The sequence below is a fragment of the Mus musculus genome, chromosome 5 (genome assembly GCF_000001635.26).
Source record: "Mus musculus strain C57BL/6J chromosome 5, GRCm38.p6 C57BL/6J".
Taxonomy (NCBI): domain Eukaryota; kingdom Metazoa; phylum Chordata; class Mammalia; order Rodentia; family Muridae; genus Mus; species Mus musculus.
In genome coordinates, this window is record NC_000071.6 from 130,602,909 (window position 1) to 130,619,582 (window position 16,674).

The 16,674-nt window shown below is 44.2% G+C and overlaps 1 protein-coding gene across 9 annotated transcripts in view; it reads left to right on the top strand.

The window, feature by feature from the left end:
- Caln1 (calneuron 1) overlaps nucleotides 1-16,674 on the top strand; it is a 476,922-nt gene that overhangs the window by 233,505 nt on the left and 226,743 nt on the right. For all 9 annotated transcript variants that reach the window (XM_006504369.3, XM_006504367.3, NM_181045.1 and 6 more), the window contains one exon: nucleotides 14,935-15,078. In XM_006504369.3, coding sequence (XP_006504432.1) covers nucleotides 14,935-15,078 — 144 coding nt within the window. The remainder of the gene's footprint in view (nucleotides 1-14,934; nucleotides 15,079-16,674) is intronic.

The window sequence follows — 16,674 nt, forward strand, 5'->3', positions numbered from 1 at the left end:
AGAACCAGAAGTGGTGGTTCTATCACACACATATAACCCCAGCACTTAGTAAAGTTGAGGCAGGAGGATCAGGAATTCCATGCCACACTGGTCTACACCACAAATTTAAAATCAGCTCTAAGCTATATAGCGAGACTCCCAATTCAATATCTACCCTCAAAAATATTTGAGGCGGTGTTTGTGAGATAGTTCAACAGTTAAGGACACGTGTTGCTCATATGGAGGACCTGGGTTCAATTCCTTGCACCCACAGGTGGTTCTTAACTATCCATAATTCCATTTCCGAGCAATCTCATTCCCTCTTCTGACTTCCATAGAAGCTAAGCATACACAAGGCAATGGTGCACATACGTACACGCAGGCAAAACACTCATACATGAAATAAAATGAACGGAGCTTCAAGAATCCCCTCGAAAAGAGGTAACCAGATGAAAAACTTCATATCCCAACCAAATGAGGCTGAAGTGAGTTTAGCATTTCAGGTACATTAGAGCTGATTGAACCCCAGCAAAACAAAGTGGAAGCCCACTACCATGGCCAGAGGCAGGCTGAGTGCTGGCATTAAAGATTGAAAGGAGGTGGGGGAAATGAGATTTAAATATTTAAATATGCATGAGATGAGATGGGCTAACAGGAGAGGGTGTCTATGCAAAATGGCAAGAGACTAAATTCCCAGAGCTGAGTGATATGGACAGATGGTGAGTAGGGTGGGTGAAAGACTAGGGTTTTGAGGGGCAGACATCCTGAAAGTTCTCCATCTGCTGTGGACCCTCACTTCTTGATGGTCAGCAGGGTGTCTTACTTCTCAATGTCCAACACTAGCCCTGAATAAGTTTATCTTTTATGGTCTCAGAGTCCTCTAGGAATAGAGGCTCCAGTCTGAGCTTAGAGCATCCTTTGTCAACTGAGCCCTGGGGCTATGAAGACCCTACACAAGTAATCCTAGCACAGTTCACCATCACTTATAAGTCTCTTTCTTCCATTTGTGTAGACAGTAATTTAGACATGCTGTGCCATGACACGGTCTCTCTATTCTGCCTCATTGACCTTAAGATCCTAAAGGTTCAAGTGTGACTCCCAGCTGAGGCAGGATGAGAAGGGGTGGGGGGAGAGTGAGCAGGGGTTTTGAGGGATGGGAAGGGCCAGAAACAGAGAATTAAAAGGAAACTCTCCCTTGGGAATCTAGCTGGGAGTGGAAGACTTCAGCACAATTGATAAAAATTCAAGGCTCCAGGGAGGGGAGGGATGGGTCACTGGTTAAGAGCAGGCACTGCATTTGTAGAGGTCCTGAGTTGAATTCTCAGCACCCATGTTGGACTTCTTGTACCACCTGAAACTCCGGCTCCAGAGGATCAAACACTTTTGACCTCTGTGGATGCGGGCACACACTTAAAAGTGAAGTGAATGTGTATTTTTTAAATTTTAAAAAATTTGTTGGATATTGTCTTTATTTACATTTTAAATGTTATCCCCTTTCCAGGTCTCCCCTCCAAAACCTCCCTATCCCATCCTCCCTCCCCCTGCCTCTATGAGGGTGCTCCCACACCCACCTACCCACTCCCACCTTCCAGCCCTGGCATTCCCCTACACTGGGGCATCAAACCCCTTCAGGTCCAAGGGCCACTCCTCACACTGATGTCCAACAAGGCCATCCTCTGCCACCTATGAGGCCAGAGACAGGGGTTTCTCCATATGTACTCTTTGGTTGGTGGTCCAGTCCCCTAGAGCTCTGGAAGAGCTCGATGGTTGACACTGTTGCTCCCCCCATGGGGCTGCAAACCCCTTCAGCTCCTTCAGTCCCTTCTCCAACTCCTCCACTGGGGACTCCACACTCAGTTCAATGGTTGGCTTTGAGCATCCACCTCTGTATTTGTCAGGCTCTGGCAGAGTCTCTCAGGAGACAGCCATATAAGGTTCCTATCAGCAAGCACTTCCTGGCATCCACAATCATGTCTGGGTTTGGTTACTGTATATGGGATGGATCCCCAGGTGGGGCAGTTTCTGGATGGCCTTACCTTCAGTCTCTGCTCCACACTTTGTCTCCATAATTCCTCCTGTGAGTATTTTGTTCCTCCTTCTAAGAAGCACTTTGGTCTTCTTGAGCTTCATATGTGTGAATTGTATCTTGGATATTTCAAGCTTTTGTGCTAATATCCACTTATCAGTGAGTGCGTACCACATGTGTTCTTTTGTGACTGGGTTACCTCACTCTGATGTTTTCAAGTTCAATCTATTTGCCTAAGAATTTCATGAAGTCATTGTAGTAAAATGAATCTTTTTTTTTTTTTTTTTTCGTTTTTTTTCGAGACAGGTTTCTCTGTATAGTCCTGGCTGTTCTGGAACTCACTCTATAGACCAGGCTGGCCTCGAACTCAAATGAATCTTAAGAAAAGAAAAACATTACAACTGCATACCATGGCAGCGCTTGTCAAGCAAAATGTTTTAAACAATGGTCCTATTTACTAATAGAAAATTAACTGTCTATTGTGACAAGAACTATGACCAACAGCAAAGTCGGGAGGAAAGGGTTTATTTCAGCTTAGAGTTGTACATTATGACAGGAGATCAGCAACAGGAACGCAAGGCAGAAGCCTAGAACCAGGAATGGAAGCAGAGGGCCATAGACCAACGTTGATTAGTAGCTTGCTCCCTATGGCTTATAGCATCCCAACCTGCTTGCCCAAGGGTGGTACCACCCACATTAGGCTGTGCCCTCCCACAATCATGAACCAAGAAGACATCCCTCACAAACTTGCCTACATGTCAGTCTTAGGGAAACATGCTCTCAACGGAAGTATTCCCTTCCCAGATGAGTCTGATTTGTAACAACTAATTGGGCTTACATAGGGCCACAGTATGTGTGGTAGCTTTGAATGCATTCACAGTCCCTTTCAGCCCTACACCAAAGCAGTGCACCTTTAAAAGACCTTAACCATTCATCTACAGAGGCAGATCTTTAAGAGAAATAGGTAAAATAGCTTGTATAAGTACTTCCTTGATTCTTAGACTTAGTCTTTAAATCGTGCAGTAAATGACACCCTTTTAGCAAGATGACTTAGAAAGTTACAAATCATATGTGTGTGTAACACATGTGTCCAAGCAGAGGACAAAAATCAATTTCAAATGTCTTCTTTAATATCTCTCCATTTTATTGAGGCAGGGTCTCTCACCGAGCCCAGAGTTTGTCAATATTTCTGAGCTGCCTAGCCTGTGGGCTTCGGGTATTTGCCCATTTTTGTCTCCCAGTGCTCGGGTTACAGAGGTACAGAGGTGCATCACTATGCCTAGCTTTTATGTTGGTTAAGGGGACCCAAGCCCTTTACCCACTGAGCCATCTCCCCAGCCCCTGTACATACCACTTAGCGACACTAAAGTGTGACTCTCCCTCCTGAGAACTCTACATCCATGTGTTCAATGTGTACTCTCCTATTCCTAATTTCCCCTCATCTCTGAATTCTGCTTCAGTCTAAAGTGTATATGCTCCCTTCTATTAATAAACTCACAAGCCTCATGTCACTCTGACTCATTGTGCTGGCTAGTTTTAACTCTCAACCAGACATAAGTCTAAACTCGCCTGGAAAGACAGTCTTAATGGGAACTTACCTAGATCAGGTTAACCTGTGGACGTGTCTGCGGGGATTTGCCCTGATTGTTAACTGATGTACGGAGACCTACCTTGAGCGTAGGCAGCATCACTTTATGGGCTGGGCCCTGAGCTGTATGAGTCAGGAGATAGCTAAATGAGAGCAACCTGGAAAAGGTCCATTCACTTTTCTCTTTTCCACTAACTGTGGATGTGGTGGGACCAATCGTCTCAAGCTGTTGACACTGGCTTCTCTTCAGTGGTGGACCATGTCTTGGAACATCACCCTTTTTTCCCTATGTCCCTTTCACTCATGGTGTTTTATAACAACAACAACAACAACAACAAAAGTAGAAAACTTAACCTGACATTCTTTTCTGAGATACAGTCATGATTCTGGACTTACCTGAATGGAGGTTCCTAAAGAAGAAGAAAGGCCACTCATGGACTGGATTGTGTCTCCCACCACTCCTCATACAACACTCTTCCTGTAGAGTATGCCTCCATCCTAAGGAATTCTACATTTCTGAATTGTTCTATTTGCTATTCTTGCCAATGGACATCTGGTCAACCTCATTTTCCTCCATCTAGAATATTAGATTTTGGAAGCCTGGAAGGGTTTATTCACTGAACATGTCTCCTACTGTTGTATCTGATATATAGTAAGTAAACAGCAGCTGTTTGTGGAATGAATATTTCTGTTAATCATCTCCAAATGTTCTTTTTTTTTTTCTTTTTTGACCTTTCTTTGAGAAAGTAGAAATCCTTCCAAACTTTCTTCTTTTCCAATATTCATTTTCTTAAACATATGTGTATTTTTATGTGTATATGTGTAGGTATGTGTATGTGAGTGGAGTGCTTGCAGAGGCCAGAAGAGGGTGATGGATATCCCCTTTAGTTACATGAGGTTGTTAGCTACCTAACATGGACAGTGAGACTCAAACTTAGATTCTCTACAAGAACAGTACATACTCTTAATCAGTGAGCCATCTCTCCTGACCCACAAATCATCCCTGCCTCATTATTTCCTCTGAATAACAACTTGTACATCTGTATCTTACATTTTCCGGGTCATAGTTATCTCATGTAGGAACTGGATCTAATTTTGCAAATTTTCAATGGTGTGTATCCACAAAATACATTATTCCAATTCTTCATTTTACTCAGAGAAAACCTACATTCAGGGTTGAGGAGATGACTTAGTTGATAAAGTGCTTGCCATCCAGGCATGAGGACCAGAGTTCGGATTCTTGGGACCCACATAAAATTCTGGGTACATGGCATCTGTAATCTCACCCATGGATGGGGACAGAGACAGGTGGATCCAGCCCAATCACTGTCAAGCCAGTCTAGCCAAGTCACTGAGTCCCAGGTTCAGTGAGAGACCCTGTTTGATAAAAGCAAAGTGGAATGCAAATAAAGAAGATATCTGACATTGGCTTCTGGCATACATTCACACACACACACACACACACACACACACACACACACGTGTCTGCTCATTCATACATACACACCCATACCCATACCACACACATGCACACACATGAGCATATAAATAACCATTTCAACCATACATACACACAAATGAAAGCTCACGCTCTCCCTAAGGATTCAGAAAACGAGAAGATTTTTACACCCTGTGGGAACTGAGCCAGGAAAAAGGTTGTTCTTTGCTACTAACTTGAAGTCGCAAATTGGTGCTGTAAACGATGTCTGATTTCTTCAAACTCAGGGTGTTAGCAGTAACATTCCTAATGGCTGCTGTCTGACCTTCCTCTGAGCCTGTCTTCCCTGTGATAGGTGGGCCTTTGTCCTTGTCCCTGCCTCAGCTGATTGTATCTTTATGAAGACCTTGATTTGAGGCAAGATTTTGCCAGGATGTTGAATCTGGATACAACAGGTCTCAGTGCTGGTCATGGATCATTTTAAAATATTTTTGTTAGCATACATGAATTATACACACGAGTGGATTTCATTGAGACAGCTCTATACACATGTCTAATGCATTTGGTCATGTTTACTCCACATTGCCCTTTTCATCCCACTATAACTGCTGTTGATCTCTTCCCTTCCTCTTCCCAACTGCTCTTCCTAATACCTTCTTGTAATGTGTGATCCCATGAGTTTCATAAAAGTTGCTTTTCAGCTCATAGAGAGATAGTTGGATGGGGTTGTTTACTAGAACACAGGCATCTTAACTGGTTACACTCTCTCCTTCCTCCAGCAACTATTAGCTGTCTATAAATCCCTAAAAGAGCAGAGCCTAACGATTGCTCTAGCTGCTGTAAGCTGTCTATAAATCTTCAGAGAGGGGTGGGGTCTTGTAAGCTTATCCTTTAAGCCACCATTGACTCTCTATAAATCCCCAGGGAGGGGAGGAGCCTCATAAGCCCTCCCTGCTCCAAAACAAGATAAATTTAAGGGAAAAAAAGAATTATTGCAAAACAAGAAGTTGGTCTCTTTGGCTGTACAGCAAGATCCTTTTTATCCAACTCCTTTGGGCCCAAGACTATGAGCATCACTCTAAAGAGAAGCCCAGCTAGATCCCTATGGGAAGGTAGACTTGGCTTCAGGACAGTTCCACCGACAGGGATTGTATTCCTTCTCCCAGGAAATGCATCTTTCCATGGCTCCTTTCATATTCCACGGGCCAGTGGGACAACATGGTATTGAAGCTGGAATAGGGTGGGTGTTGCCTGACACTTCAAGAAACCAATGAGTAGAGATGAGAAGTGAAAACTGTAAGATGAACTTTATTCAGAGAACCAGGAAGCTGAGAAGACAGAGGATTACCACCCTGAAAGGCCTGTGATCCATCTCATCGCTAGCAGTTTAGGTAGGGAGTGGACTCAGAGATAGTTTTCCATTATTGCTTCTGTCAATAACACCCTGGTAAAAGTGACTTATGGGGAAAGGGGTTTATTTTAGCTCACAATGCCAGGTTATAGTCCATCATTGTGGGGATGTCAATGCAGAATCTTTAAATGGCTTGTTACACTCACAATGACAAGCAGAGAGAGAGAGAGAGAGAGAGAGAGAGAGAGAGAGAGAGAGAGACAGAGAGATAAGTGAATGAATGCTTCCCACACAGCTGGCTTTCTCTACTCTTATATAGAGTCCAGGATCCAAAACCAGGGGATGATGCAGCCCACTTTCAGGCTGGATCTTCTCACATTGGTTAACAATCAGAAGAATCCTCTATTGACATGACTCTTGGCCAACTTGATCTAGACAATCCTATGCTGAGAATCTCTTCCTAGGTGATTCTAGATTGCATCAAGTTGACAATTAACACTGACAATCTCAGCAAGTCATTCCAAAGTTAATCTTTTGCCTATGGTCTTGTCTGACCATCTTGCTCTGGGATTCATGGGGTTTTTTTTTGGGGGGGATGCTTTTTCCTTACCACCCCCTTCTCTTTGTGTAACAGGGACTTGGCAAATACCAAGGCTACTGAGTCTTACATTTCCCTTGAAACGGTATAGATTAAAAGTGATGAGTAGGCCCTGCTTCTGGTCTGGCCTAGGCGATGGGGATAGGGGTAGGGATGAGTGAGCTGGCCCCTAAGAGCATGAGCAAATGAAAGCTGGCCCCATGCCTTGTCTGCTGTGTTACTCAAAGAGCTTTCTGGGGCAGTACTGGAGCACTGGCTCTGGTGGTGTGGATGCAAGAGAGCTGGCAGGATGACCAACTCAGCTACTACCCAGGTCCAGATCTGGGGTTTTGAGTTGACCCACGCCAACAACTACCCCATCTATGAACTGCTGGAGAACTTGAAGGGGCAGATCATGCAGGAACTCTATGACACAGGGCAACAACGGGATATCCTAGAGGAGTCCATGTGAGGATTCAGTATTGAGAGTCTAGCAGAAGCCAGAGGCCTCAAAACACACCAATGACTCGTTGCAGTGAACATTTGTAAGTAAAGCTCTTTTGGGAAAAAGGGTATACCATGACACACTGAAGCTTCTATTGGCAAGAACTTTTAAAATTTAATTTACTGTTTTATTTTTAATTTTTCTTTTATGGGGAGGTTTTAAGGATGGAGAGCAGATATGGAGAGACAGGGAAATGAGTGGGATTAGGGTGCATGACGTGAAATTCACAAAGCGTCAATAAAAAGTGTTTTCAATGGTAAAATGGTTAACACTGTGTATGTGCTGGGCTCCTTACAGTGTCCACATGCAGATTCGTTTCCACAATACAAGGTACAACTGTGCTCTTAGTGATGTAGTGTAAGCATAAGGTGCCCCATCTTTCTCTGAGATGGTTACTTCTCACTATCAACTTGATACAACCTAGAATCATCTGGGCAATCTGGCAAGAGAGTCTCATGAAAGATGGCCTACATAGGGTTGGACTGTGGGGTTAGGTCTGTGGGGCATTGTCTTGGGAGTTAACTGATATGTGAAGAAGTGCCCACTGTGGGCAGTGTCATTCCCTAGGTTTCGGTCCTGAATTGTGTAAAAGTAGAGATGAGGCTAAGAATTAGGAAACATGTCTGTGGGTATTGCTCTTCCTTCTTGACTGTGGATTCGATGCTACTAGTGCTTCAATCTCCTGCTGCTGTGAGCTCCCTGCAGTCATCGGCTATTACTGGGAATTGTGAACTAAAACAAACCTTTTCTCCTCTAAATTGCTTTTTAGAGGATATTTTTATCATGGCCACAAAAATGAAGCGAGGACAGTCCCCTACTGCCATCACAGGCATCACTTCTGCAGCTTATGAAGGTGTCTTGGAGCCCAATCATGCATACAAAACTAGAAGGGAAACTGAATCAAGCAAACAGATGCAAGCACAGTGCGTTCACTTAACTCTGAGGTGCAAGCAACCCCAACCCCTTACAACACATGCACGTGTACATGCACACACACAAGCACATATGCACACACATACACACACATATGTGCATGCATACATGCACACATGCGCACACACACCACCACCACCACCACCACAAGGAAAAAACACCAGTAAAGAGTCCATGCTCATGGCTTATTCCCAAATGCTGGAGCTATGGTCCCCACTTGGCATGGAAGGAAATGCAGAGGCAGAGCCCACTGGTGCTGTGAGCCAGACACAAAGGGGTCCTGTCTGCTCCAGTGTCTCTGCTGGTTTTATGAGATCATTCCATACGGTGTTCTGCTAGTAGGAATAAAAAGAGCCACACATTACCTGTCTCTTCCAGTCTGGCTTGCTTTATCCCGCAAAGATTGAATTTCCAGGAGCTCTGAGACAGAGGTTGTAGCTTTGTGTTCTGTTTTCTCCCCCATTTCTCGGCTCCTTTGAAAGAAAGTGAAGTTGTTGGATGTTCCCATAGATACATGTATATGCAACATATACACGATACACAAACAAACACAGAGACACAATGTGCACATACCACACCTTTGTCAGTTAGGAGCCAGGGACAGCTATTTTAGGCAGTTGTTACCATAGATTGTCAATGTCTGCATCCTGACAGTCTGCCTCACAAGCCAGGTCCAGGCAACAGTCTAATTAAAGATGCCATTAATAGTGACAAACAGAAAAGTGAGAGTTTTAAATAAAATGGCCTTACTGAGAAGAGGTATAAAGAGGTCCAGTGAATCTGCAGGTCTGTCTTTAAAGTCATGACATGAAGTTTAGATTTGAATAAAGATATGCATATGGCAAGGTAATGTCCAAGCCATCACGACCTCTCATTTTCCAGGTTTTAGTCTCTCTTGCAATGTGGACTGATAGGTAGTCAGAAATGTCTGGCACCATGCCCTAGTCTTTTCTTTCCCCAGCATGAGACTCTTGGAGAAAGTCTATTGTTCCAATAATCTGGTAGCCAAAAGGTACAATGTTTCTTTAGAATAGCTCCCCTCCTGCCAAGATGATTATAGTATCCAAGAAGGACAGCATTGACCTACTGACCTCTGGCCACAGGACCACTCCTCACCAGGGTACTCTTGTCTGATCAGTATAAGGATTCAGGCTGAAGTTCATAGTGATATCTGGGGCATGAAGACAGTCTACAGGAGTACTGTGGGGCTCTGCAACAGACAGAATCATAAATATGAAATGTACCCCCAGATGGCGATGCTATTCGGGGATGTTCTGGAAACTTTAGGAAGTAAGACCTAGTTAGAAGATGTAGGTCAATGGGGGCAGGGAGTTGGGCCTGGGATCCTAGTGGGTAAACTAGGGTATACTTTCTGCTTCCAGGTTAGCTGAGAGGTGAAGAGCTCTGCTCTGTCACACACTCCTGCCACCATGATTTATTTTTATTTTTATTTATATTCACCTTTACTTTTGCCCAGGTGCATGGTTCCAAGTGACCATGGATTGAATCCAGTGAAACGGAGGGAGCTGTTTCTGTCTGTTGATCACGCTGACGATCAAACTTACAAATAAGAAAGATGTACTAGGTACTTTTGTTGCTGTTGTGACAAAATATTAGATAAAAGGCTACTTAAGGAAAGCAAGGTTTATTTTTGATCACATTTTGATGGTAGAGTCTGTCATAGTGGGAAAGGCATGGTGGCAGGAACGTCAGGCAGCTGGTCATGTTGCGTCCACAGTCAGGAAGCAGAAAGAGATGGATGTTGGTGCTCAGCTCACATTTTCTTTCTTATTTGGTCCAGGAACCCAGTCTATGGGATGGTACCACCCACAGTGTACAGTTAGTCCTTCAATTCAATTGATCTAAACACACTCTGAAGACAAGGCCAGGGATATATTTCCTAGGTGGTTTTAGATCAAGTTGACCATATTAACCACCACAGAAGGGAGCTACCCTGCTTGGTGCTATTAGAAGCCTTAGAAAGTGTTCATAATTAAATGAGAATGGTGTAATACCTTGGGAAAAAGTAGTCCAGAAAAGTAGGTCCAATGGGCAACTGTCTATCCATAGTAACAGCCATGAGCCCTATCATTCATTATATCACATGTTCTTCTGTTTTATGGTCTATTCTGTAACGAAGTCTAAAATGCCACTACCAGGGCTGGAAAGCGATTAGCTTAGTCCTAGTTAGCTTTAACTATCAACTTGACACAGTTTAGAGTCATTTGGTTAGGATGTCTCAACAGATGAATTGCCTAGATCAGATTGGCCTGTGGTCACATCTGTGGGATCCTGTCTTGATTGTTAATTGATGTGAGTGTTTGGCCCACAGTGGATGCTATCATTCCCTAGGTGGTGGTCCTGGGCTGTGTACAAAAACAAGCAAGCAAGCAAGCAAGCAAGCAAGCAAGCAAGCAAGCAAGCAAGCAAACAAAACAAAACAAAACCAGACAAGCATGAGCCTGAAAGTGAGTCAGGCGAGCCAGCAGGCAACATTCCTTCATGGCTTCTGCTTCAAGTTCCTGTTTCAGTTCCTGCTCTGACTTCCCTTAGTGGTGGACTGTGATGCACCATTGTAGACTAATTAACCCTTTCCTCCCTTAAATACTTTTGAGCTGCGTGTTTTATCATAGTAACAAAGAAAACTAGAACACCTACTTTTCAGATGGGGAAAGTGACGCTAGGATGTGGACTAGGTGTCTTAAAGACACTTCAGAACACCATGCCTGTGCATCCTGCCATCTCCAGAGTCTGAAGTCAGGCTGCATGTGGCTCTGACGTTCTACAGTGCTCTCGGCCATGAGCAAGTATTTCCATGATACCTGAGACCAGAGAGGAGAACTCGAGGAACTGGGGTATTTTGTGCTGATGGGAAAAGACTAAAAATGTAGACAAAGAATTTGGGTTTGACTAAAACTTGTTTTTATTCTATCCACGGAAGAAGAGGCTGGAGATGGGGCAGATTAATAAGGTATGTAGGAGAACACAGGCTTCCTATTCTTTCAAAGTCTTTAATGATGTTCATAGATCCACAGAAGGGAGGGCCGGTAGGAGCTGAGGGAGCCTCATAACCAACCCAGCTCATTTTACACAGGAGCAAATTGAGACCTCTGGTTTTGGCTGCTGACATAATTAGCTACTAAGCCTGGCCAGGAGCCTGGAGTCCTTGCTCACAGGCTGGCCTTTCTCTCTTTTGGACCCACATGTGTTTCCAGAAAGCATCCCGCATGATAAGCTAGTATTAATAACTGGTAAAAAAATTACTGATAACACATGATTCTTATTTTTTAAGGTTTATCTTTAATTAATGTATATGCATGTGTGTCTATGATTCAGTATATATACTTGAGTACAGGAGACCTCGGGATCCAGGGAAAGATGTTAGATGCCCTGGAGCTAGAGTATAGATGCTGGAAGTTGAATGTGGGCTCTCTGCAAGAGCAGCAAGCATTCTTTAACTGTAGAACTATCTTTTCAGCTCCATAATTATTTTTTATTTTTCATTTAGTCTTAATTAGTTTTATTTAATGTGTATGGTCTTTTGCTTGCATGTGTATCTGTGCATCCCTTTTTGCTTGTGCTCATGGAGGCCAAAAGAAAGTATCAGATCTCTTGGAACTGGAATTACACAGTTGTGAGCTGTCATGTGGATACTGGGACTGGAACCCAGGTTCTCTACAGGAACAACTAGTGTTCTTAACCACTGAGCCTTTTCTCCCAGCTTTTTTAGTCCTATGGTTTTTAATGTATTAAGAGTGATGCATTTGCAGTAATTAGTCTGCTAGCTCTCTGTCTAGTGCTCCCTAAAGTATAAATGAGCAACTCATGGAGTTGGTGTGTGTGTGTGTGTGCACCATGCATGCTGGTGTGCATGCCTACACATAGAGGACAGAGAACTTTGGAAGGTGTCCTGCTCTATCACTCTTACCTCATTCTCTTAAGACAGGATCTCTCCCTGAACTTGCAGCTAGACTGGTGGCCAGCAAGCCTCAGCTGTTCTCCTTTCCCCCAGCCCCCATACAGTGCTGAGACATGCTGGATGTCACGTGAAAGGGGTGAATAGCTTACTGAAGAGTTAGCCGATTGAGAGACAGGCATCACTGTGGCCAGCAAAGACATTGTTCAGGAATCAAAGTAGGCTACTCGGTTTTAACCTAACATTATACAACTTCTACACCATGGGATCGTTTGGGAAGGGTCTCAGTGAGGCGTTATCTCGATTAAGTTGGCTGGTGGGCATGTCTGTGGGGGATTGTCTTGATTGTTAATTGATGGGCGAAGATACAGCCTGTTTCGAAGGACACCAAATCCCGGGCTGAACCCTGAGCTGTATAAGTCTGAGGAAAGCCAGCTGAGCATAGCTAGTAAGCAGGCAACATGGGTGCATTTGTTTCTCTCTGCTCTTGACAATGGATGAGTTCAGCTGCTGGACCGCAGTGATGGTCTTTGACCTGGAGCAATGACTCTGAGTGAGGGTCAGGGTGTTTTATGACAGTAGCAGAAATGAAATAAGAGGGGGCCACAAAGGCTCCATATGACTTTAGCAAGGAAAGGAAGCTGTCTGAAGAAGAAGAAGCTCGGGATGGAAGAGTACAATCAACCTGAAAACAGTCCTTAGGAGTGCCGAGTCCTAATCCCTTGGAATTCCAAACGCGTCCCTGGAAAGGATGCCTTGGTGTGGTTGAGTTAAGAGTCTTAAAATAGAGATTGTCTTGGATGGATGATCTGGGTGGTCCCCAAATCCAATACTAGCATTCATATGGGAGGGGGTGGCTTTGTGGAAATATGAACTGTTGCAGCCACTGCAGAAATCTGTATGGAAGGTCCTCTGCAGATGAGAGACAATGGCTGGGGAGATGGCTCAGTGGTTAAGAACAAATACTGTTCCTCCAGAGAACCTAACTTCAGTTCCCAGTGCCCACAATTAGGCAACCCACAGCTGTCTGTAGTTCCAGTTTCAAAAGATCTGATGTCCCCTTTGGCCTCCAATGGCACCTGGATCCATGTACACGTTTTCTCCTTATAGCCATATTACCCCTGTGTATTTGCCCAAAGGAATACAAATCTAAGTCTGTATGCTACAGAGAAACCTACACACCCATGATTATTGTTGTTCCAGTTACAAGAGCCTGAAACTGACCCAGTCTCTATGAGCTCCTGCAAATGACAAAGGGAATGTAGGACATGTACACAATAGAGCATTGCACTGCCTCGATGAAGAACTGAGCTGTGTATTTGGAGGGAGCTGAAGAGCATTAAGAGAAATAAGCCTGGTGGAGAAAGACAAATATCACGAACTTGGGTGCTCCTGCGTGTGCATCCAGGACTCTTACCTCTGAGACCATCTCTGCATCTTCCCAACACTGCATTCATCGAAGCAGCTCCAATCTGCTGCAGGTCCAGTCTCCTCCTCATACACAGGATGCACCTCTTCAAACTGTGATCTCAAATTCCTCATGCCTCACAAGGTTGACGTGAGAGAAAAGTTCACTCCAGCTAGGTCTGCTGGCATCTGAGGCTCTGTGAGAAAGGCTGTAGGTACAGACCAGAGTCAGAGAGAGGGAGAGAGAGAGAGAGAGAGAGAGAGAGAGAGAGAGAGAGAGAGACTTCCTGCCCTGCAGAATGAGCCTTAGTGCTAGGAGAACCAAGTTCTTTTCCAGCCCAGGGAGAAAGTGATTAAAGTTCTTTCGAACCTCTTTGACATTCCCGTTGGGCTGCCGCTGTTTATAGTCATAAAACAACTGCAGATCAGAGGGATGAAATAGCAACAGCAGGATGCTCACCTCCTGCCCTCGGGGGTTATTAAACACTGCATGTTGCCAGCAGCAGCAGGGAGACTCTTACACAGTTTCCCCTGACCCCTTCCTTTCTGCGCAGCTCACAGTCTCCCCCTTCATCACAGTGATTTTCTGCTGGGATCCCTGCCTGCCTGTGCCTACTGCAGGGTGCACACACATGGAGGGACACCTGCCTCGTTTTTCTCTCCCATTCCTCTCTCCCTCCTTTCTTTTCCTGGCTATTTTTCTCTTCCCTTCTCTTCCTTTTCTTGTTTTATTTTATAATTATTTTTGTGTGTGTACATGTGTATGTGGGTACACATATTTAAAGGCCAGATATCACATCTGACTTTCTCACTTCTCCACTTTATTTATTTGTTTATTTATTATTATTATTTTGTCTATTATTTGTTTATTATTTTGAGGCAGGGTTGCGTGTAGCTTAGTCTGGTCTCTACCTGGCTATGTACACCAGGATATCCTTTAACTTCTTATTCTCCTGCCTCCACCTTCCTTCTGAAGGCTAGGATTACAACCCAGCATCACCATGCCTGGTTTATGTAGTCTTGGGGATGGAACCCCATAGCTTCATGCATACTATGCTAGCACTCTACCAAGTGATCCCCATAGCTACACTTTCTTTCTCAAATTGTTTCCTAGTGTGTGTTTAGTCACAGCAACAAGAAAAGCTGTGAGCTTCCTACAGGTACAGCAAGGAAACAGCCATGTGACCTGTGGACTCTCTGCTTTTTACTTGCAGAAATCCGAGAAGCCTTCCGTGTTCTGGACAGAGATGGCAACGGCTTCATCTCCAAGCAGGAGCTGGGCATGGCCATGCGCTCCTTGGGGTACATGCCGAGCGAAGTGGAGCTGGCTATCATCATGCAGCGTTTGGACATGGACGGTGAGACCTGCTTAGCACTGCCAGGCTGTGCCTCCCCCACCACATTCACTGGGCCTGGGATTTATACAAGTCTCACACTCAGAGCCCTGTCTCGGTTTACATGTTAGGAATAGAAACTTGATCAACAGGACTGTGTGAGCTCCAGAGGCCAGCAGGGATGGTTTGGGGACAGTTATGGGAATGGATGAAGCCAATTTGGTTGGTGGAGCAGCTCAACCCCCTTTTCCTTTCCCTTCCATTTTATTTTATTTATTTCTTTTCCATTTTCAGGGCTGGAGAGCACAGTGGTTAAGAACCCATGCCCTTCTGCTCAGATTCGGCTTTGAGCACCCATGTGGGGTGACTCACAACCATCTATAAACCCTGCTCTAGGGGGGATCTGACATCTCCAACATCTGTAGAAACTATACTGATGTGTAGACATTCACATGCATGTGCACACACATACACAGAAATTTAAAAGTAATATAAATCTTATTTTTAAATTTTCATGCATATGTGGTATGCATGTATGTGTAGGTTGGTTCTGTGTAATATGTTTACATGTGTGTGGAGGCTTCAGGTTGATGTTTAGAATCATCTTTAATGGCTCCTCTATCTTGTTCACTTAGGCAGGGCCTCTGAAACAAAGTGTGATCTCCTAATATACCTACCATAGCTAGCCACTTACAGTGGGAATCCCATCTCTACCTTCTGAGTCTAGGATTACAGGCCACAACACCCACACACATTTTTTTGTGGGTTCTGGGGATTCAAACTCTGCTCATCAGGCTTGGGGACCAAGAACTTAACCACTGAGCCACCTCCCTGCCCCCCCTACCTCCCATTTTAAAATCAGCTTATGTGTGTTTGCATGCATGTATATGTGGGTTTACATATGTGAATAGGTGAGCACGTCTGAGCATGTGCATGTAGAAGTCAGAGGTCAATCTTGAGTCTTCTTCTTTAGGCTCCACCTACCTTTGATTCTTGAGAAAGGGTCTTTAATTCGGGACTCAGCATTCACCCACTGTCGACTTTTCTCTATGGGATCTTCTTATCTTCTTATCACTCCTTCTATGCCTGCCGCTTTAAGTTTTTAAAACTTTCATTGTGGTGATCTGTATTCTGGTCCTTATTGTTGCAAGGTAAGCACTTTATTAACCAAGCTGTCCTCACAGTTGCCAAAACACAGCTGTATCCCTGGAGCCTAGCTTTTACCACAACTTGCAGGGAGCAAAGCTGGCAGGAGACTGTCCTTTCTCCAGTACTCACTACTGCTTATATAATATTGGGGAGGTGCCTTGTAAATCTTATGAGATTCAGGAACTTCCTTCAACTTGTACATTTTCTTTACTTCTTGGGTCTTAAGAGCCTTCCTCCAGAATGGAATATTTTAGTTAGAAGGAAATAGCTACAGAACAGTATAGTAAACCAAATAAGATAACGACTATCACAGCCAGGCCTGTTGGTATAGGTCTGTTATCCCAGCTATTTGGAGGTTAAGGTAAGATGACTGTAGACTCAGCCTGCTTTGTGGAATAGCAAGCTGTCCTGCTGTGGTGCTTCAAATGAAAAATGTTCCCCATAGGCTCATGTATTTGCTTTCCAGTAGGT